This window comes from Dendropsophus ebraccatus, unplaced genomic scaffold, assembly GCF_027789765.1.
Source record: "Dendropsophus ebraccatus isolate aDenEbr1 unplaced genomic scaffold, aDenEbr1.pat pat_scaffold_751_ctg1, whole genome shotgun sequence".
Lineage (NCBI taxonomy): Eukaryota > Metazoa > Chordata > Amphibia > Anura > Hylidae > Dendropsophus > Dendropsophus ebraccatus.
The window spans coordinates 35,560-57,844 of record NW_027210350.1 but is presented as its reverse complement, the minus strand read 5'-3'; the positions used below and the strand labels follow the sequence as shown (position 1 = coordinate 57,844).

Here is a 22,285-nt window from a genome sequence, read left to right as displayed (position 1 = left end):
AATAGGATCGCAGGATCTTAGCGCTGCAGGCATCAGCCAATAGGATCACAGGATCTTAGCGCTGCAGGCATCAGCCAATAGGATCACAGGATCTTAGCGCTGCAGACATCAGCCAATAGGATCGCAGGATCTTAGCGCTGCAGGCATCAGCCAATAGGATCACAGGATCTTAGCGCTGCAGGCATCAGCCAATAGGATCACAGGATCTGGTTGTCGCCGGCATCAGCCAATAGGATCGCTGGATTTGGATTGAAAAATAAACAAACAACATCACCCGTTGCCAGTCAGCGATTGCTCCTTTGGAGAACAGACCGGCTTCATTTTGTTCCTGATTTTGCGACTTTGTGAGTATTTCCTGTATTCTGCGGAGGAAGAGGAGACCCGACTGTACATCAGCGCGACCTGAGAGACATCACCAACCGTCTACAAGTCTTCAGAGGTAAAGTAGCAGCACAATTCTCCTGGTGATTTTTGGCAATGTTTATCCCCATTATTATTATTCTATTGTTATATGTAACTATGAAAGTAATTGTGGGAGATTGATCAAGCTGTTTTACAATAATATTGTCCTTGGTTGCCCATAGCAACCAATCCCAGCTCAGCTTTCCTATACTAATGGGCTCTATTATAATGAAAGCAGAGTTGTGATTGGTTGCTATGGGCGACAGAGGACATTATTACTGTAAGAAAGTGCAATATATCTCCCCATTGGGTCATTTAAAATAATAATATTCTTTGTTGCCCATAGCAACCAATCACAGCTCAGCTTTCCTTTATATATATGAGCTCTGGTATAATCAAGGCAGAGTGATTGGTTGCTATGGGCAACAGAGGACATTATTATAAGACACTGTAATCTATCTCCTCCATTGTGTCCTTTATAGTAATAATGTCCCTTGTTGCCAATAGCAACCAATCACAGATCAGTTTCCTTCATTATTGGGCTCTGGTATAATTAAATATAAGATGTGATTGGTTGCTATGGGCAACAGAGGACATTATTATAAGACACTGTAATAATATAGTAATAATGTCCCTTGTTGCCAATAGCAACCAATCACAGATCAGTTTCCTTCATTATTGGCTCTGGTATAATTAAATATGAGATGTGATTGGTTGCTATGGGCAACAGAGGACATTATTACTGTAAGAGAGCAATTATCTCCAGTTATGTCTTTTATAGTAATAATAATCTTTGTTTCCCATAGCAACCGATCACAGCTCAGCTTTCCTATATTAATGTGCTCTGCTATAATGAAAGCAGAGTTGTGATTGGTTTCTATGGGCAACAGAGGACGTTGTTATTATAAGACAATGCAATCTATCTCCGCCATTGTGTCTATTATAATGTGTATTAGTAATTTGTACCCCTCGAAGAAACATACGTCAGGGCGGGGGCTGTGTGCATGGACCTCAGTAATTATTACCTGGTTACAGGTAGAGCTCATGTACTTCTCAGATGTTCTGTTCTGCACCTGCAGTTTGATGTCTGTGCTTCCCTGTAATCCTGCTGTTATGTATTACCTCATGTACTATGCTGCTATTGTACTGCACATTATGTGATCTGTTATTTGTACCATAGTAAGTGCTCCCCCACTCTGAGTCCTCCTTGTTACTGGTTTATGTATCAGCAGTCATGGCTCACTGTTTATGGTATTTATGTTTTCACTGTATTTTTTTTCTATTAATAAAAATAACTTTTCAACTTGCAATTGTGAGTGGTTCATTTCTTATCTTTTTGGTGATGTAGTAATTATACAGTATAGTAATATCCAGAACAATTATTACAGGGAATCTATCGGTAGGTTTGGGCAGCCAGTAGGGCATTATACAAAGACGTCCATGGTCCCTCTATTATGGCGCTCCAGTGTGCTGTTAATATGTCAGATTTTATAGATATGCAGAGTATCCTGTTTGGTGCACTGGGGGCGTCCTTTACCCCAGCCCGCTCCTCATCACCCCCTAATGAATAAACAATAGTAGCAGAGGAGCGGGCTGGGGTAAAGGACGCCCCCAGTGCACCAAACAGGATAATTAGCATATCTATAAAATGTCTCTTACATATAAACAGCACACTGGAGCGCCAGAGTAATAAAGAATAAATCCCAACACTTATGAGTACGATAAAATATTATTATTATTATTATTATTATTATTATTATTATTATTATTACTATTCTATGGTTATCTATAATTATAAAGAAATTGGGGGCGATTGCTCAAGCAGAGTTATAGTTATAATATTCGTTGTTACCCATAGCAACCAATCACAGCTTAGTTTTCCTATATTAATAAGGCCTGGTATAATTAAATATGAGCTGTGATTGGTTGCTATGGGCAACAGGGCATATTCTTATAAGGCAGCAATACTTTTATTATATTATATAATCATCCCATTATTATATAATATTGCAATATATTATACTGTATATCTCCTCCATTGTGTCTTTATGTGACTTAGTATTATACAGTATATTAGGCTATGTACATACACATAGGGGGAGATTTATCAAACTGGTGTAAAGTAGAATTGTCTTAGTTGCCCCTAGCAACCAATCAGATTCCACTTTTTATTCTTCACAGATTCTTTAAAAATGAACGGTGGAGTCTGATTGGTTGCTAGGGGCAACTGAGCCAATTCTACCAGTTTGATAAATCTCCCCCATAGCGTTTAATTAGAATAGAAATCCAAAATAAGTAAATACAAAAGAAATCTACATGTTACAGATACAGACAGTCACAGTACTTTTTGTTTCACATTTCTTACATAAAGTTATATAACTTTAAAGACGGTAATTTTTTTTTCCCCCACATTTTCAAAGAGCGGCATTAGTAAGGGGTAAGACGGCCACTCTGTCATAATTGGGTGTGTTGGAAACTGCAGGGCTGCTCATGCCCTGTTTCAGCACAGTTAGCTATGGCTAGCACTGCTGCATGCAGCACTATGGGTACTGAGGCTCCCCTTGATTTCTAGTCTAATGAATATTAGCATTAGTGTACAAACACACAAACCTGATCCACAGCATATTTCTCGCTGTGAATTCCCAGCGAAATCCGCTGCGGATCCCTTCCTGTTGGTTTCTATGAGAGGACATATTGACATCCCGCTGTGAGTATGTAAGTTATAGCCAGGGCAGTTTCTAGGGCATTTTGGCAACAGGGCAAATCTTGATAAAAGTGCCCCCCTCCCCCCCGTCACTCAGTTCAGCCCTGGGAAAGGAAGGGGGGCTTTTATCAAGATTCGGGTTACTAGGAAGAAGCAGTGTGTGTACTGCGGTATAGAGCAGTGTTGCACCCCTAACAGATAAAGTTCTACTGAATACAAAATATACAAAGACATCATTCAGGGACTTACAGGTGATGTCATCTTTGATCTGAGGCGTCACTTTCTTTTTTCTCTCTATCGGGCCCAGACCTCCACAACAACTTCTTGCAGCTACAATACCTGCCAGACAGACATCTTAGGCTTCCGCACATTTCTAGCAACTTCCTTCCATTTTTCCCTCCTTATAGTCTCCCAAATTATAGTAATTCTGCTTTTTGGTGCACTAAAGTCAGTAGGTATCTGGGTTGCCCCCTGTATGCAGGATCCCCTGCTGTGCCCCCATATAGTAATAATGTCCCCTTCTGTGCCTCCATATAGTAATAATGCTCCCTGATGTGCCTCCATATAGTAATAATGCTCCCTGCTGTGCTTCCATATAGTAATAATGCCTCCTGCTGTGCCCCATATAGTAATGTAGGATAGTATATAGGGCTGTATATAGGACTGTGTATAGGATAGTATATAGGACTGTGTATAGGATAGTATATAGGACTGTGGATAGTATAATGGGCTGTATATAGGACTTTGTATAGGATAGTATATAGGAATGTGGATAGGATAGTATATAGGGCTGTATATAGGACTGTGGATAGGATAGTATATAGGGCTGTATATAGGACTGTGTATAGGATAGTATATAGGGCTGTATATAGGACTGTGCATAGGATAGTATATAGGACTGTGTATAGCATAGTATATAGGGCTGTATATAGGGCCTATATACTATCCTATCCTATTTACTATTCTAAACTATCCTAAACACAGTCTTGTGTAAAGGATAGTATATAGGACTGTGTATAGGATAGTATATAGGGCTGTGTATAGGATAGTATATAAGGCTGTGTATAGGATAGTATATAGGGCTGTGTATAGGATAGTATATAGGACTGTGTATAGGATAGTATATAGGACTGTGTATAGGATAGTATATAGGACTGTGTATAGGATAGTATATAGGGCTGTATTATACAGCCCGATATACTATCCTATACACAGTCCTATACAGGCTCGGACTGGGCCACCGGGGGGCCGGGGAAACCCCCGGTGGGCCCCGAGCTGGAGTGGGCCCCCTGCTCCTAGGGGGGCCAGGGGCCGCACCTCCCCTTTTAACTGGAAGCAATCGCAACAATCGCTTCCAGTTAAATGTAAGCAGTGTTGTGATTGACAGGGCGGGAAGCCTACGGCTTCCCGCCCTGTCAATCACTCTTGTGACCGCAAGCAGAGATTTGCTTGCGATCACAAAAGTTACGCAAGCTCCGTTGCGAAGTCCCGCCGGCGCCATCACTGACCTCAGTGTGCGCCGCGGCGGCTAGGACTTCCGGTTCATGCAGCGCATAGCGGAAGTCCCAGCCACCGCGGCGCACACTGAGGTCAGTGATGGCGCCGGCAGGACTTCATATCGGAGCTGCTGTCAGAGAAGAGGACACCGGCGACCGACGGGGGATCGTGTGGTTAGGTGAGTTGTCTTGTGTTTTTTTTTTATTTTTTATCAGAGGGGGCAAGATAAGGGGGGGGGGGCTGTATACAGGGGGAGGACAACATAAGGGGGGCTATATACAGGGGGAGGACAACATAAGGGGGGCTGTATACAGGGGCAGGACAACATAAGGGGGCTGTATACAGGGGGAGGACAACATAAGGGGGGCTATATACAGGGGGAGGACAACATAAGGGGGGCTGTATACAGGGGCAGGACAACATAAGGGGCTGTATACAGGGGGAGGACAACATAAGGGGGTATATACAGGGGGAGGACAACATAAGGGGGGCTGTATACAGGGGGAGGACAACATAAGGGGGGCTGTATACAGGGGGAGGACAACATAAGGGGGGCTGTATACAGGGGGAGGACAACATAAGGGGGGCTGTATACAGGGGGAGGACAACATAAGGGGGCTGTATACAGGGGGAGGACAACATAAGGGGGGCTGTATACAGGGGGAGGACAACATGAGGGGGGCTATATACAGGGGGAGGACAACATAAGGGGGGCTGTATACAGGGGGAGGACAACATAAGGGGGGCTGTATACAGGGAAGGACAACATAAGGGGGGCTGTATACAGGGAAGGACAACATAAGGGGGGCTGTATACAGGGAAGGACAACATAAGGGGGGCTGTATACAGGGAAGGACAACATAAGGGGGGCTGTATACAGGGAAGGACAAAATAAGGGGCTGTATACAGGGGGAGGACAACATAAGGGGCTGTATACAGGGGGAGGACAACATAAGGGGCTGTATACAGGGGGAGGACAACATAAAGGGGTCTGTATACAGGAGAGGACAACATAAGGGGTTATATACAGGGGCAGGAGAACATAAGGGTGGTATATACAGGGGAGGACAACATAAGGGGCTGTGTACAGGGGGAGGACAACATAAGGGGCTGTATACAGGGAAGGACAACATAAGGGGGGCTATATACAGGGGGAGGACAACATAAGGGGGTATATACAGGGGCAGGACAACATAAGGGTGGTATATACAGGGGAGGACAACATAAGGGGCTGTGTACAGGGGGAGAACAACATAAGGGGGGCTATATACAGGGGGAGGACAACATAAGGGGGTATATACAGGGGCAGGACAACATAAGGGGGGCTGTATACAGGAAGGGAAAACATAAGGGGGGCTGTATACAGGGGGAGGACAACACAAGGGGGGCTGTATACAGGGAAGGACAACATAAGGGGGGTATATACAGGGAAGGACAACATAAGGGGGGCTGTATACAGGGAAGGACAACATAAGGGGGGCTGTATACAGGGAAGGACAACATAAGGGGGCTGTATACAGGGAAGGAAAACATAAGGGGGGCTGTATACAGGGGGAGGACAACACAAGGGGGGCTGTATACAGGGAAGGACAACATAAGGGGGGCTGTATACAGGGAAGGACAACATAAGGGGGGCTGTATACAGGGAAGGAAAACATAAGGGGGGGCTGTATACAGGGGGAGGACAACACAAGGGGGGCTGTATACAGGGAAGGACAACATAAGGGGGGTATATACAGGGAAGGACAACATAAGGGGCTGTATACAGGGGAGGACAACATAAGGGGCTGTATACAGGGGAAGGAAAACTTAAGGGGGCTATATGGGGCAAGGACAACATAAGGGGGCTATACGGGGGAATAGACAACATAAGGGGCTATATGGGGGGTAGGGATGGACAACATAAGGGGGCTATCTATATGGGGGGATGGATAACACAAGCGGGCCAGTTATAAGGGGGATAACACAGGGAGCCATCTATAAGGGACACTGGATGGGGGCAATTTATAAGGAGGACAACACTGAGGAGGCATCTATAAAGGGCACTACACAGAGAGGGACAACAATGGGGGGCATCTATAAGGTTAACTATACTGGGTGCGGTGTGTATACAATAGGCTATAGGGGGCATCTACTTTAGTGGACTACACAGAGGGGTCATCTATAAGGGGACTACACAGAGGGGGCCATATACTATAGGGCAGGAATAGGGAACCTTGGATCTCCAGCTGTTGCAGTTGTTGCAGACATGAAGGGAGTTGTAGTTTTGCAACAGCTGGAGAGCCGAGGTTCCCTACCCCTGATAATAGGGAATGCACAGAGGTTGTCATCTACTATAAAGGGATTACACAGAGGGGGATCTCTACTATAGTAGAGGCACACAGGGACACAGGGCCATCTATTTGGAGGACTGAACAAGGGGCCATCTACAAGGTGTGTGCACAATATATATATATGTATATATATATATATATATATATATATATATATATATATATATATATGAACACACACACACACACACACAATAGTCAGGGCTAACCACTGAGAGAAGGTGTAAAGAGGCCAATACAGATGTGCAGTTTGTAGAGAGATGAGGATGGTGACAGAGTGAGGAGACTAATATATTTCTCTGGCAGATTCTGTGGATTCGTGGCTCGGAGAAGTTCTCATAACGGGCCAGGGCAGATGGAGAAGTAGATGAAAAGGGAAGAACTCCGATCAGAGAAGACGTCCCCTGTGAGTCACTAAATCTATGTGCACCGTAATGTATATGGTTTAGAGCTGGGGCTACCTCTATATGACTGTATGAGGGGATATTGATCTTTGTTCAGAGGATTTTATTCAGTAGCAGCTGTGGTGTTAGTCAGTATGTGGGGGTGTTAGTCAGTATGTGGGGGTATTATTTGTTACTTGTAATCTGGTGCGGTGTTCATTGGTCTTAGTATACCAGATTTGGTCAGTAACAATATGGTGGTGATGGTTGTGGTGTGGCGGTAATATTTCCCCCTTGTGTACTGGTAATTTTGGTCTCAGTATACAGGATTTGGTCAGTAACAGTATAGCGGTAATATGTGTGGGGATATTTGCTCTTTATATACTGGTGTTATTGGTAGCATACAGTGTTATCATGCAAAGAAAATTGTCTTATAGCGCGATTACACCGGCCAATAATCGGTAACAAGTGCTCCTAGGAAGTTATTCAGCCGATGATCGGCCCATGTAAAAGTGCCAGAGATTGGCTAACATGCCAGCAAATGCCCCATAGTCGGCTGATTTGATCTTTTGTGCGGCTAAGATCATTGCTGTCGGCTGCACATCTCTATATATTCCTGCCCTGCTGATTAGCAATCATTTGCAGCCCTATGCTGCCCCATATCACGCCGTGTTACTGGACCTTTATTAATGTTACCATAGATAAGTGCGGTGGCAGAAGGGTGGGCCCCAAGAATGATTTCCCCTGGTGGGCCAAGGCACTCCAGTCCGACACTGGTCCTATATACTATCCTATACACAGTCCTATATACAGCCCTATATACTATCCTATACACAGTCCTATATACTATCCTATATACACCCCTATATACTATCCTATACACAGTCCTATATACTATCCTATACACAGGGGCGGTTTTGGCATTTTTGGGGCCCCAAGCGAAGTTATGTCTGGGGCCCCGCCCCCTCGACACGCGTTCCAAAACAATAGACCGCTGTGTGTTGCCCCCAGTAGTATATACCCCTTTTGCGCTCCGCCAGTAATATACACTCCTTGTGTGCTGCCCCCAATAGTATATACCCCTTGTGTCCTGCCCCCAGTAGTATATACCCCTTGTTTGCTTCCCCCAGTAGTATATAGACCCCTGTGTGTTCCCCCAGTTATATATAGCCCCCCGTGTGCTCCCCCAGAAGTATATAGACCTCCTGTGTGCTGCCCTAGTTGTATATAGACCCCCTGTGTGCTGCCCCCAGTTGTATATACCCCCTGTGTGCTCCCCCACTAGTATATAGGCCCCCTGTGTGCTCCCTCAGGGGTATTTAGCCTCCCTGTGTGCTCCCTTACTTGGATATAGACCTCCTGTGTGCTCCCCCACTTGGATATAGACCCCTGTGTGCTCCTCCAGTTGTATATAAACCCCCTGTGTGGTTCCCCCAGTAGTATATAGACCCCCTTTGTGCCCCACCAGTATTTTATAGACCCCCTGTATGTTCCCCCAGTAGTATATAGACCCCCTGTGTGCCCCACCAGTAGTATATAGACCCCTGTGTGCTCCCCTAGTAGTATATAGCCCCCCTGTGTGCTCCCCCACTTGGATATAGACCTCCTGTGTGCTCTCCAAGTTGTATATAGACCCCATTCTGCTGCCCCAAGTAGTATATAGACCCCCTGTGTACTGCCCCCCAGTAGTATATAGACCCCTCTGTGCAGCCCCAGTAGTCTATAGCCCCCCTGTGTGCTCTCCCTGTTATATAGCCCCCCTGTGTGCTCCCCCCATTTATATAGACCCCCGATGTGCGCTCCCCAAGTTAAACAGACCCCTGTGTGCTCCCCCTCCCATATAGTATATAACACAATAAAACAAACACTTATACTCACCTGGGTCCGGGCGTCTCCTCTTCTCTTCACTCTTGTGGCCGCAGGAAGGGTTTTCCCTGAGATCACAAGAGGCCGCACTCCCCTTGTCCTGGCGCCGATGCTCCAGTGATGTCACTGGAGCGCTGGCACCACAAGGACAAAGCTGCCACTTGTGACCGCAGGGAAAACCCTTCCTGTGGCCACAAGAGTGACTGACAGGAAGGGAGCCAATGTCTCCCGCCCTGTCAGTGCTGCTGCATGTAACTATGAGTGCTCTTTACGAGTGCTCATAGTTACAGTTTAGATGGCAGCAGCGAGCGGGGCAGCGGCCCTGTCCAGCGGTCTTGAGCACAAGAGCGGGGCATGGGGGCCCCCCTGGATGTTGGGGGCCCCAAGCGATCGCTTGGTTTGCTTGGTGCCAAAGACCACCACTGCCTATACACAGTCCTATATACAGCCCTATACACTTTGCTATACACAGTCCTATGTACAGCCCTATATACTATCCTACACAAAGTCCTATATACAGCCCTATATACTATCCTATATACTATCCTATACACAGTCCTATATACTATCCTATACACAGTCCTATATACTATCCTATACACAGTCCTATATACAGCCCTATATTCTATCTTATACACAGTCTTATATACTATCCTATACACAGTCCTATATACAGCCTGTATATAGGACTGTGTATAGGATAGTATATAGGACTGTGTATAGGGCTGTATATAGGACTTCAGCCACGTAACCCAACCCCTCCCACCCTCCTCCGGGAAAAAAACAACAGCATTATACTTACCTAATCCAATCCTGGCATGGAGAAGGCCTTTATCTTCTTCCCTCTTCACCTTGCCGGAGGCCGGAGGGATCCCCCAGGATGCCCGATGACGTAATTCCGGCGCCTGCTGCGGGATACGTCATCAGCTGCAGAGACAAGGGGCCGCACTGAGGACATCAGTGAGGGATGGAGGGAGGCTAGTGCCCGGAGCCCCGTGGTGTCCAGGGTAAGAGGTCCTGGTTGGGCAGGGAGCAGGGGTGGTTGCCGGTACCAGCGCCGATGCCATGAGTGCGCGGGGGCCGGGCGCTGTCGGCGCCCCGTGAAGTCGCCCGGCCCGCCCGGTCCTAGAAATGGCCCTGGTTATAGCCCCGTTAAACCCCCCACATACTATACCTGCTCCACACTCCTGCTTGCTTTGGGGGCTTTCGGCATCTGGACATTCCCCTCAACCAATCAGTGTGCTGCATCAGGGCAGTGCACTGATTTGCTGAGGAGGACGCCCAGCCAGGAACCCCCAAAGCAAGCTCGAACGTGGAGCAGGTACAGTATGCTCCGGCCAGCGGGGGGTTAACAGTTGTCAGTTACTGTCAGTTACATACGGCTGGATGTTCCCCTCAGCAAATCAGTGCGCTACCCTGCCCTGTTCCCCTCAGCAAATCACTGCCACAGCACACTAATTGGCTGAGGGGGAGCCCCCAAAGCAAGCCAGTGCTTGAGCACCAACCCGGTACCCCTGGATAGAATGGTGCCATAAACGGGAACCGGGCCACAGATCGAAAAACGGACCGTGGCACCGGCTTCCCTGTGACGGCTCCGTTCTATCCCTGTGTCAGATTAAAGAGGATCTACCTGATGGTACCAATATACACTTATTACGGGAAATGCTTATAAAGTGCTTTTCTCCCTGCATTTACTACTGCACCAAGGCTTCACTTCCTGGATAAAATGGTGATGTCACTTCCTGGATAACATGGTGATGTCACTTCCTGGATAAATGGTGATGTCACGCCCCGACTCCCAGAGCTGTGCGGGCTGTGGCTGCTGGAGAGGATGATTGCAGAGGGATGCTCAGTGTCCCTCCACTGCCCTGTGTTCCTCACTGTCCCCCTGCCATGCCCCTTTATGTGCATTTCCCTTAATAAGTGTATATTAGTGATTTGTATAACTTTATTTTTTTTGGGGGGGGGGGGGGGGGGCAATACAATACTTTAATAAAAAAAAAATTTGCTTCTCCTTTAATCAATAAATATTAGGCTATATTAATGAGAAACTAGGACATTTGTTTGAGAGCACAAACATGATTCTTTTCATTCTTGAAGAATGTTTTGCAAATGTAGTGAAAAAAACTCACTGAAATATTTGGTATGGCCACAAATGAAATGACTAAATGATCTGTACAATAAAGTTATTATGTTATTTAAAAGATGCAATGAAAAACTTAAAGAATAAGCAAATGAATTGATGAATTTATTATTTGCATTATTTTCCTTAGAATAAAGGACTTATAATAACCAATTCTTTACTGTTTCTTATTTTATGCTTAGAAGAGGCGACTTCGGTTCCAGGTAATTGATCATATATATTGTAGATTTTTCTGTTTTTCGGTTACTACAGCGAGGGACAACACACACAAAAAAAAAATAGGGGAACAGGTACCCCTATTATAATGAAGAGAATCCACAGTCTAAACAGGGTTTCCTGCTCAAGAGGAGCAAGCTTCTGCTCCTGAGTGGGCCGTGTCTGTGTTGCTATCCAGCAGGCTGTATACCCTGTATGCATGCCTCCTGCTCAAATTACCAGCCAGGGATTAAGTTGGGATGTACTGTATAATCACTTAACCCCTGTCTGGCTGGTAAACTAATCAGAAGGCATGCATATAGGGTAAAAAACAATTAAACAGAATTGTAACTTGATACTCCCCCCACCCCCACCCCCCGCCAATATACTATGCGCCTATAATACACAAGTCTTCTTATGTATTGGGAGGCTTCTGGGCCCCTTCAAGCACTATCACAGGGTGTGAGCCTAACGCTATACCCTGGTATAATGCCAGAGCAGTGCCCATAGTGTAAATTCATGCCAATACAACATAGGAAATATCTTCTTCAGAATCCATGTTCCCACATATTCATGGTAATATTCCTCTCATTTTAAAAGATGGCGAGGAAGAGGAAAAGAGAACTGATCGACCTTTATGAAGAGGAGACGTAAGTACAAGATTTTATATCACTGCAAATCCACACTTACTGCATTACACCTTATCTTATATACTATTCACAACACAAAGCTCATCTATTATATTACCATCACTTTCTCTTAGCCAAAGACAGGTCATATATTCTCCTTACATTACAATGGATCTTTTTATTTTTTAATAAATTGTTCACTTATTCTTATATGCCTATGCTATGTTGTATCTTGTATCGCTGGAATTCTGACAGTAAAATCTATTTTTTATATCACAGATCAATGACCACCATCATGAAGAGGAGGAAGGACCCCGACCTGCAGCCAGAAGAAATAGCTGCATTCCTGAACCTGCTTGGTAAAATTCACTGCACCTTCCAACGATTGTAGTTTTCCTGCTTTAGGCCATGTTCACACATGGCATAAACATCGACCATTATTTGACAGGGCCGCTGTTTGCTGTGTCAACTAACAGCCGATGTCTCAGATTTTTACCCGGCTGATACTGCAGTATTGGCCGTATGAACATAACTTCATTTTAATTGGAATGAGGGCACATTTAGGTGTGCCCCCACTTCAATTAGCCATAGAGCACAATATACAGGATCTGCAGCAGATTCAATGATGTGTTCCATCATTTACCTAAATTGACTGTGTGGGCCTTGCCGTTTTATCAGCATTACCAGCCATATTCATTATAAGAAAAACACCTGTGATAAAGCCCGGTAATGCTGGTCACATGACAGAGCCCAGACAATCAATTCATACAAAACTGCAGAGACCAGATAATCTATTAGGATTTCCCACCATCTGAAGGGAATAGGGCTGAGCAACAGGAACAGATAGAGACACAGCTGCTTGTACTGTGCTGTGCCCTGACAACAATCAAAGGGACAGAAATACGTATACTCCATTCATCTTCTTGTCATTTAAAAACTGTGTTGAATTGAAACAATCCTTTATTCAACTTGTTTCTTAGACGACGAGGACATCCAACTTTTTTTGGCCAAGGACATCTGCCTACGGATCTCGGACAAGGTACTTATATACTGCTTGGGTGAATTGTGTGTGTGAGGATGATGGTCCTATAATATTACACATAGACATATGATCACCACATATAGCTAAAACATAACTTCTTTTCTTCTCTTACTAGTATCTGCTAGCAATGACCCTCGTGTACTTCAAGAGAGCTGGACTGACCATCGAGGAGTATAAAGAGTACTTTTTTGCATCCCTGTGAGTTTATTCATGTGTATATGTCTAAGGGAATGCTGTCAAGTAAATGTAAATCTGATGCTTTAAGTCAGCTTTTCCATCATAGTTTGTAAAACAATTATGTTTATTACATAGGAGAAAGGTGAAAGGGGATTTTAATATTTATATGCAGAGAAAGCATAAAAAGCCTATAGATTTTAGCATGTAGCATTTGTACCATATAGGTTCATATCAACATAATTTCATATTGTTACTATTATTAGATCCATACAAGATTCTTTTACACTGACATGGAAGTATATAGTAAACCATGACTTCACTTTCTCTTCTTCAGTTATCTAGCGAACCAGTTTGAAGAAGATGAGGACTTCAGATACGAGATCTACGCGTGGGCCTTAGGAAGATCCTGGGAATGGCGGAAGGAAGAACTGCACGACCAACGGAACTATTTGCTTTACCGGATGGACTTCAGAGCTTGGATTGACCAGACCACGTGTGAAGAGGTTAGTAATCAAAAAGATATGTATAGCCAGAAGTGTAGTCTATGATTATGAATCCTTCGTGAAAAGATGATTCAATCATAAATTATTTAATTCCAGATCATGGCACAGGACCCTTTCCACTGGGCATGGATGCGACAGAGGCATCCCCATCACAGCTGGGCCATTCGTTGGTGGAGGAGGAGCGCATGGGAGTTCAAAGTCCAAGGCCCATGGGGTTACCCATATTCATGCGCTCGCTGCAGGAACATCGTTTTGTATCCATGCAGGTGGAAAGTGGTCGGTAACATCGTAAGCCAGATCGACACAGCAGTGGACCCTGGAACATCGATTGAGATCCTCGACTAAGAAGACCATGACGGATGACCCAAAGGAGCAGGTAATGTAAAACACATGCATGCACACACACATCATTCCCTTTACCCTCCAACACACCAACACAGTACTTTTAAAGGGGTTTTCCAGGAAAAATGTACTGATGAGCTATCAACAGGATATCCCATCAGTCACTGATCGGTGAGGTGCCAACAACCGGCAGCCACACTGATCAGCTGAGCATACCGCACTGCATAGTGAATGATGTTTGTCTCTGGTCACTGTGTAGCAGTGACAATGTGTAACTGCAGCTCAGCTCATATTCACTTGAATGTCACCTGAGCTGCAGTTACATATCATCACCACTACACAATGCACTAAGACAGACTGATTACTGTGTAGTGGGGTCACTGAACAACTGAATGACGTTGGTGTCGGGTGTCGGTAATTCAGTGACTAATGAGCAATCCGGTGGATAGCTCGTCAGTACATTTCGTGTAGAAAACCCCTTTAAAAGTCACACACACTGACACAAATTAACATATACACTCTCTCTACACAGCCCCAACTAAATGATTGATGATATATAGTGTTATCCTCCCTTAGAATGCCAGAGGAAGGGCAATACAGTGGCCATGGCTTCCCTGCAGGTTTCCTCCACAGGGGGTTTTTCCTGTCCTGTGTGTTGCTGTACGCTCTTCGTGAGTGATGGGAGGTAACAATCACAACACATACATACACACATACATACAATAAATTTCTCTTTAACCCTCCTTACTTGGTCACTGAGTCTTTTCTTGTGTAAGCAGTATATGGCGGTATCTGTAATGTATTTTTGATAATATTCTCACTTCTGATCACACTACAAAAGCATACAGAGACCTTATAAAAGGGGTTACCTACTTATCATCTACACAAATTAAAATTAAAAGCAGCAGCACTTATTTATTTCTTTTCATCAAGTATTCATAGTCTACAAACAGCCAATGGTCAGTTTGGCAATGTTCAGCTGCTTTGCCAGGGTTTGCGGTACTAATGCTCCATTCATTTTCTAAGGGGGTCATTGAACATTGCCCCTCTCTGCGCTCAGCAATGTTCAAAGGCCACATGGAAAACAAATGCAGCGCTTGCTTTGCATAGCCAGTCTGTTCATTTGGTGAAACAATTTTTCTAAAATCTCTTGATCAGTAGCAGTCCCAGCAGTCAGACCACTCCTGATGTGCTAGTTCTCTCCTGTAATGTCGATAGCAGTTAAAGGGGTTATGAAGCAAAAATCTTTATCTTTCAAATCAACTGGTTCCAGAAAGTTACATAAATTTGTAATTTACCTCTATTAAAAAATTGCAAGTCTTCCAGTACTTATCAGCTGCTGTATGTCCCGCAGGAAGTGATGTTTCCTTTTCAGTCTGACACAGTGCTCTCTGCTGACATCTCTGTCCTAGACTGGAAGTGTCCAGACCAGCAGCAAATTCCCATAGAATACCTTTTTCTGCTCTGGACAGTTCCTGTCTCGGACAGAGATGTAAGCAGAGAGCACTGTGTCAGACTGAATAGAAAACACCATTCTGGAGGAGGTAGTGTCCTAAAGATACAGGGGTAGCTGGAGAGCAGGACGGGAGAACGGGATGCCAGATCACACAGCAGCGCAGAATGTATATATGCACTGCTTGTTGGATCTGGAAACTTGACAGCATGAATATATGCATACCTGTGCTCTCAGTTTCCCAGTTATTGGCCCCCATCCCTTTTACACAGGGAGATGTGCGGCTGAGAACGATAAATTTTAAAATCAGCTCAAAAGATGCAAGCAGTTGAAGATCCCTAATTTTCCCGTTTCTCAGCTAATCGCTGTCACTTTTACAAAGGCCGATTATCAGCCGAAGGAGCATTTCTAACAACGCTCCTGGCCAATAATCGGCTCATGTAAAATACACACCTTCTCTGAAAGAACCAAGAGGCTGCAACACCATTAAGCAAGAGACACCACTAACCAAACAACACCATAAAGACCAAGGAGATCTCCAAACAACGGTATTGAGAAGTACAAGTCAGGGTTGAGTTATAATAAATTTTAAATTCTGAGTTCTGCTGGTCAGATGATCAGAGGTTGTGACTTGTTTTTGTATACTCATTTTTCACCAGAATAAAGAACAGGAGAAATCCTATTTGAACAGACCTTCTGTGTCAGTGTCTCTGACTGGTTTTTGCACTGTTTATGTGCAGTATATATGAGTTATTCTCAAAGAGTTTTGCATATTTATATTCTATGGAGCCAGTTATTACATTTTCCAGCAGGAGACTGGAAGTCACTGGACCAGGAGCCCCAGGGGACTGGGGTAGGTCAGTATTCCTTAGTTTTCATTTAAAAAAAAAAAAATTGGATCCCAGAATACGGCTTTAGTTCACTTTAAGGCCAAGTTCACATACTGTACAAACATCACTGCTTCATTGAATAGCAGTCTATGGAATCATGGCCGTAGTGTATACACCCTGTATACACTATGGACGTGGTTCTTTGCGGCCACAGAAAATATTTGACAGTTCTATTTTGTGCGGCCTATATTTAGTAAGGTCTGATAGTGAACGAGATAGACTGTGTTATAGTGTAAAGTATGGCTCCTGGCTGTACTTTACATTGTGGTCTATGGCAAATTGAAGCGTGGGCACACCAGAATGTGTATGTGTTCCAATTAAAATAAAGTGATGTTCATCTGGCTGATACTGTAGTATCGGCCGGCTGGGTCAAACAACAGCCGATGTTCATACACTGTGTGAACATGGCCTAAAAGGACAGAAATCGGTCCCTTACAATTCCAATTGATGAAAACCTTTTATACTCAGCATGAAAACAGATTTATCAAGATGCCTCAAACCCAATCTGCCTGTTTTTTTTTTAAAACTATTCACAGCTCAGGTCTCATTTTACCAAAGCTTCTTAAGATATAAAACCTGAGCTGTGACTGGTTGCTGTGGGGAAAAAAATCTGAAAGTGAAGATTTTAAGGCAGCTTAATACATCTGTGTCAATGTGTTGTTGTTGTTTTTTTTTTATTATACTACAAGTAGAAAAGTCATTAGAAGCCCATTAGAGAACATGTTTCCAATGAAAGTCAGAGGGTCCTGATGCAGAGTAGCTATCAGTAGAGATGAGCGAACCTGGAGCATGCTCGAGTCCATCCGAACCCGAACGTTCGGCATTTGATTAGCGGTGGCTGCTGAAGTTGGATTAAGCCCTAAGGCTATGTGGAAAACATGGATATAGTCATTGGCTGTATCCATGTTTTCCAGACAACCTTAGAGCTATATCCAAGTTTAGAAGCCCCCGCTAATCAAATGCTGATCGTTCGGGTTGGAATGGACTCGAACCCGAACCCGGTTCACTCATCACTAGCTTTCAGATAGCTTTCAAATAGACCCCCATATGGCCTCTGGTGCACTGGTTACATCTGTAGCCTTAGCCTCAGGCCTGTATGGATCAATAGGGGGTTACCTGACTTCAGATCTTACAAGGGGTCGGGCCAGCAGGGCATGGTCTAGGTAAGGCCCTATTCCACCGAACTATATCGGCCATAATCGCTCGTTTGCTCCTCTATGTCGGCCCGTCGAATAGGGGTTTTAGGGTGGCAGTTTTAATGGACCCAAGTGTTTAGTAAGGGAGGGGGGGTCACACACAGTATTGTTGGTAGTATGATCACTTATGTCCTGTGTTCCTATTCATGGAGGGGAAGGCAGAGTGTGCAGGAAAGGTAGAGAAGCGTGGATCAAAATATGGTACTGTCAAAGTATAAGGAAGAGCACATGATACTGCCATGATGTATTGTCCATACAGGAACACAGGATAAAGCAGGTCAGTGGAGGCCAACAGCAGAAGTAGTCAGTACAGAACTGCAACATTGTTGAATGGAAACATTAAAGGGTACTTTGTCCATGTAAAACTTCTGATATATTGTTGCCCTTTCATACAACATAATAAACATGCTATTCTCACCACATGGGTCGCTTCCAAGGCTAAGGCTCCATTTACACAGAAAGATTATCTGACAAAGAATTTAAAACCAAAACCAGAAACAGACTATAAACAGAGATCAGGTCATAAAGGAAAGCCTGAGATTTCTCCTCTTTCAAATCCATTCCTGGCTTTGGCTTCAAATCTTTGGCAGATAATCTATGAAATAATCTTTCTGTGTAAATGCACCCTAAGAGCGAACAGCGTCGTGGTCAGTGGCTGAGCGTTCAGCACTCTACATGGAGATACCACTGGAGGGCTATAAAACAAGTGTCAGGCGAGGAACAGAGAAACAGGACCTGTAACGTGGACTGCAGAACTACAAGTACCAGACATAGTGTCCACAAGGGCTGAGAAGAGTCCAGGAGCAGGCTGGATTAAAATCACAACAATTTGGAACAAGACCTGGAAGTAACATGCATAACCCACCAGGATCACATCATGTTGTCAGCAGAGAGAGGTAACAGCACAGTTCACACCCTGCACACATTTAAAATCCACGGCTGCAATTTTTAGTGGCAGTTTCCCTCCCCGGCAATGTAGGACACAAGGTGGTCAGACCAAAGTCTAAACACGGGTACAAGTAACTTCTCACTCTACAAGTATTCTCTCAAGTTCCATCAGAGTACATTGCTACATTGGGTTAGGACTCCATCAACAAACTCTTCTCCTCTATGCTACTCTACTCTACTCAGTGGCGCCGCAATGATGAGGCGACCTGAGTCGTCTGCCTCAGGCGGCGCCACCAGCTGTTATCATGGGGGCGGCATTCAGTGGCTTAGCTACCACGGTTGCAGCGGTCGCCGCGACCGGGCCGCTACTGTACTGCCACTGTACTGCTCCCATCCCACTCCCTCTTGTGACCACAAGCAATGTTTTGCCTGCGATCACAAGAGGCGGCTGGGACGGCCCCCGGATGACTTGCGGGGCTGGGAGCATCTTGAGGGCAAAAAAACAGGTCCCGCGAAGCTCCGCCCCCTCCGTTTGAAGCCCTGCCCCCGCCGCGAGAAGCCCGCCAGCGCGCGTGACAAGAAGACTAGAGGAACCATTCAGGTGAGTAAAGATTTTTTTGTTTTAAAGGGCATGATGGGGATGTAGTGGTATGGTGGTGGAACAAGAGGATGATGGGGGTGTAGTGGTATGATGATGGAACAAGAGGATGATGGGGGTGTAGTGGTATGGTGGTGGAACAAGAGGATGATGGGGGGTGTAGTGGTATGGTGGTGGAACAAGAGGATGATGGGGGGTGTAGTGGTATGATGATGATGGAACAAGAGGATGATGGGGGGTGTAGTGGTATGATGATGGGGGGTGTAGTGGTATGGTGGTGGAACAAGAGGATGATGGGGGTGTAGTGGTATGATGATGGGGGGTGTAGTGGTATGGTGGTGGAACAAGAGGATGATGGGGGGTGTAGTGGTATGGTGGTGGAACAAGAGGATGATGGGGGTGTAGTGGTATGATGATGGGGGGTGTAGTGGTATGGTGGTGGAACAAGAGGATGATGGGGCTGTAGTGGTATGATGATGGAACAAGAGGATGATGGGGGGTGTAATGGTATGATGATGGAACAAGAGGATGATGGGGGGTGTAGTGGTATGATGGTGGAACAAGAGGATGATGGGGTGTAATGGTATGATGGTGGAACAAGAGGATGATGGGGGGTATAGTGGTATGATGATGGAACAAGAGGATGATGGGGGGTGTAATGGTATGATGATGATGGAACAAGAGGATGATGGGGGGTGTAGTAGTATGATGATGATGGAACAAGAGGATGATGGGGGTGTAGTGGTATGATGATGGAACAAGAGGATGATGGGGGTGTAGTGGTATGATGATGGAACAAGAGGATGATGGGGGTGTAGTGGTATGATGATGGAACAAGAGGATGATGGGGGGTGTAGTGGTATGATGATGGAACAAGAGGATGATGGGGGGTGTAGTGGTATGATGATGGAACAAGAGGATGATGGGGGGTGTAGTGGTATGATGAAGGAACAAGAGGATGATGGGGGGTGTAGTGGTATGATGATGGAACAAGAGGATGATGGGGGTGTAGTGGTATGATGATGATGATGGAACAAGAGGATGATGGGGGTGTAGTGGTATGATGATGATGATGGAACAAGAGGATGATGGGGGTGTAGTGGTATGATGATGAGGGTTTAGTGGTATGATGATGGAACAAGAGGATGATGGGGGTGTAGTGGTATGATGATGATGGAACAAGAGGATGATGGGGGGTGTAGTGGTATGATGATGAGGGTGTAGTGGTATGATGATTAAGGAACAAGAGGATGATGAAGGGTGTAGTGGTATGATGATTAAGGAACAAGAGGATGATGAAGGGTGTAGTGGTATGATGAAAGGGCAGGAGGATGAAGGGGGTGGTAGTATTATGATGGAGGTGTTTGTATTATGAAAGGGCAGGAGGATGAAAGGGGTAGTAGTATGATGATGGAGGGGCAGGAGGATGAAAGGGGTAGTAGTATGGTGATAAAGGGGCAGGAGGAGGGGACAACATGGGGGGCATCTGTAAGGGGGATAAAATGGGGGGCCATCTATATGGGGGATAACATGGGGGGCATCTATAAGAGGGACAACACAGGGGGCCATCTATAAGGGGGAAACATTGGGGGCCATCTATAAGGTGGACTACATGGGGGGTGTATACAATAGGGCATGCACAGAGGGGGGCATGTACTTTAAGGGGGGTCACATAGTGTCAGGGCTACCTACTAAATGAGGGTGTAAAGGGGACAGTACAGATGTGCAGTTTTTAGAGAGATGATGGTGTCAGTGTGAGGAGCCTAATATGTCTGTCTGGCAGATTCTGTGGATTCGTGGCCCAGAGAAGTTCTCAAAATTGGCCACAACAGATGGAGAAGATGAAAAGGGAAGAACTCCGATCAGAGAAGACGTCCCCTGTGAGTCACTTGATATAACTGCACTGTAATGTATATGGTGTACAGAGCCTGTGTACAGTGCGTCCACCTCTATATGACTGTATGAAGTGATATTGGTCTACGTACAGAGGATTATATTCAGTAGCAGCGGTGGTGTTAGTCACTATGAGGTGGTATTATTTGTTACTTGTTATCTGGTACTGTGTTTTATTGGATTTAGTATACTGGATTTGGTCAGTAACAATATGGTGGTGATGGTTGTGGTGTGGCGGTAATATTTCCCCTTGTGTACTGGTAATATTGGCAATATTGGTCTCAGTAAACAGGATTTGTTTAGTAACAGTACGGCGGTGATAATATTTCCTGTATACTGGTATTATTGGTAATATCAGTCTTGAGATATATATATATCCCAATAGCATCGAGAAAGGGGGGGCCCAAGTTGACCTCTTGCACCAGGGCCCAAGAGACATTAGCTACGCCCCTAGGGGCGGCATTCAGTGGCAGATTATAATATGGGCGGTTTGGGCGGACGCCCACATTATAATCCGCCACTGATTGTACCATGTACCGGAGACCCCCGCGCCCGGACAGCATCTGTAATTAGATGCTGGGAGCGGGAGAGACTGTATTCATAAGCGCCACGGTGTAATGAATCAGCCACGCGGTGCTGTTACTACAGCGCGGCGCTTATGAATACAGTCTCCCCCGCTCCCAGCATCTAATTACAGATGCTGTCCGGGCTCGGGGGTCTCCGGTACCGGCAGTAGCGAAATTTGATGGGGGGCAGAGGGGGCGGCCGCCCCCGGGCCCACTCTGGCAGGGGCCCACTGTGATCTCCAGAGATTATAATTTGACGCCGCTGCCCGCCGCTGCCCGCCGCTGTCCGCCGCTGCCCGCCGCTGTCCGCCGCTGCCCGCCATTGGATGGGTGAGTGCAGCCCCCCCCCCCCTCTGTTACCGGCAGCCCGATGCAGCCCGGCCCCGGAGGCTCACAGCTCCAGCCCCGCCTCCTGCATCCCTCTCCTCTCCTGCTCGTCGGCAGACGTGTGACGTCATCCGTTGCTGCCCGCCCGAGCAGGAGGGGAGAGAGATGCAGGCGCCGCGGGTCTGGAGCTGTGAGCCTCCGGGGCCGGGCTGCATCGGGCTGCCGGTAACAGAATATGTAAGCAGCTAACGGCACCGG

The 22,285-nt window shown here is 45.7% G+C and overlaps 1 protein-coding gene across 3 annotated transcripts; it reads left to right on the top strand.

The window, feature by feature from the left end:
* The first annotated feature begins 200 nt into the window (after window positions 1-200).
* LOC138779390 (speedy protein 1-A-like) lies at window positions 201-14,959 on the top strand. Of its 3 annotated transcripts, XM_069956599.1 has the most exons (8): window positions 203-439; window positions 11,511-11,531; window positions 12,124-12,173; window positions 12,432-12,511; window positions 13,133-13,191; window positions 13,310-13,392; window positions 13,706-13,874; window positions 13,971-14,959. In XM_069956599.1, the coding sequence occupies exons 3-8, from the start codon at window positions 12,124-12,126 to the stop codon at window positions 14,217-14,219; spliced, it is 690 nt and encodes a 229-aa protein (XP_069812700.1). In that variant the 5' UTR covers window positions 203-439; window positions 11,511-11,531; the 3' UTR covers window positions 14,220-14,959. The 3 variants fall into 3 exon arrangements, with proteins under 3 accessions (XP_069812701.1, XP_069812702.1, XP_069812700.1); XM_069956600.1 differs by lacking the exon at window positions 11,511-11,531 and having other exon boundaries at window positions 201-439; XM_069956601.1 differs by lacking the exons at window positions 11,511-11,531; window positions 12,124-12,173 and having other exon boundaries at window positions 201-439.
* The last annotated feature ends 7,326 nt before the right edge of the window (window positions 14,960-22,285 follow it).

Excerpts from the sequence above, each read along its gene's own strand:
- LOC138779390 (XM_069956600.1), top strand. The coding sequence starts at position 12,124 with ATGGCGAGGAAGAGGAAAAGAGAACTGATCGACCTTTATGAAGAGGAG. Across the intron at positions 12,174-12,431 it reads GACCTTTATGAAGAGGAGAC|ATCAATGACCACCATCATGA; the intron begins GTAAGTACAAGA and ends TTTATATCACAG. Across the intron at positions 12,512-13,132 it reads TGCATTCCTGAACCTGCTTG|ACGACGAGGACATCCAACTT; the intron begins GTAAAATTCACT and ends CTTGTTTCTTAG.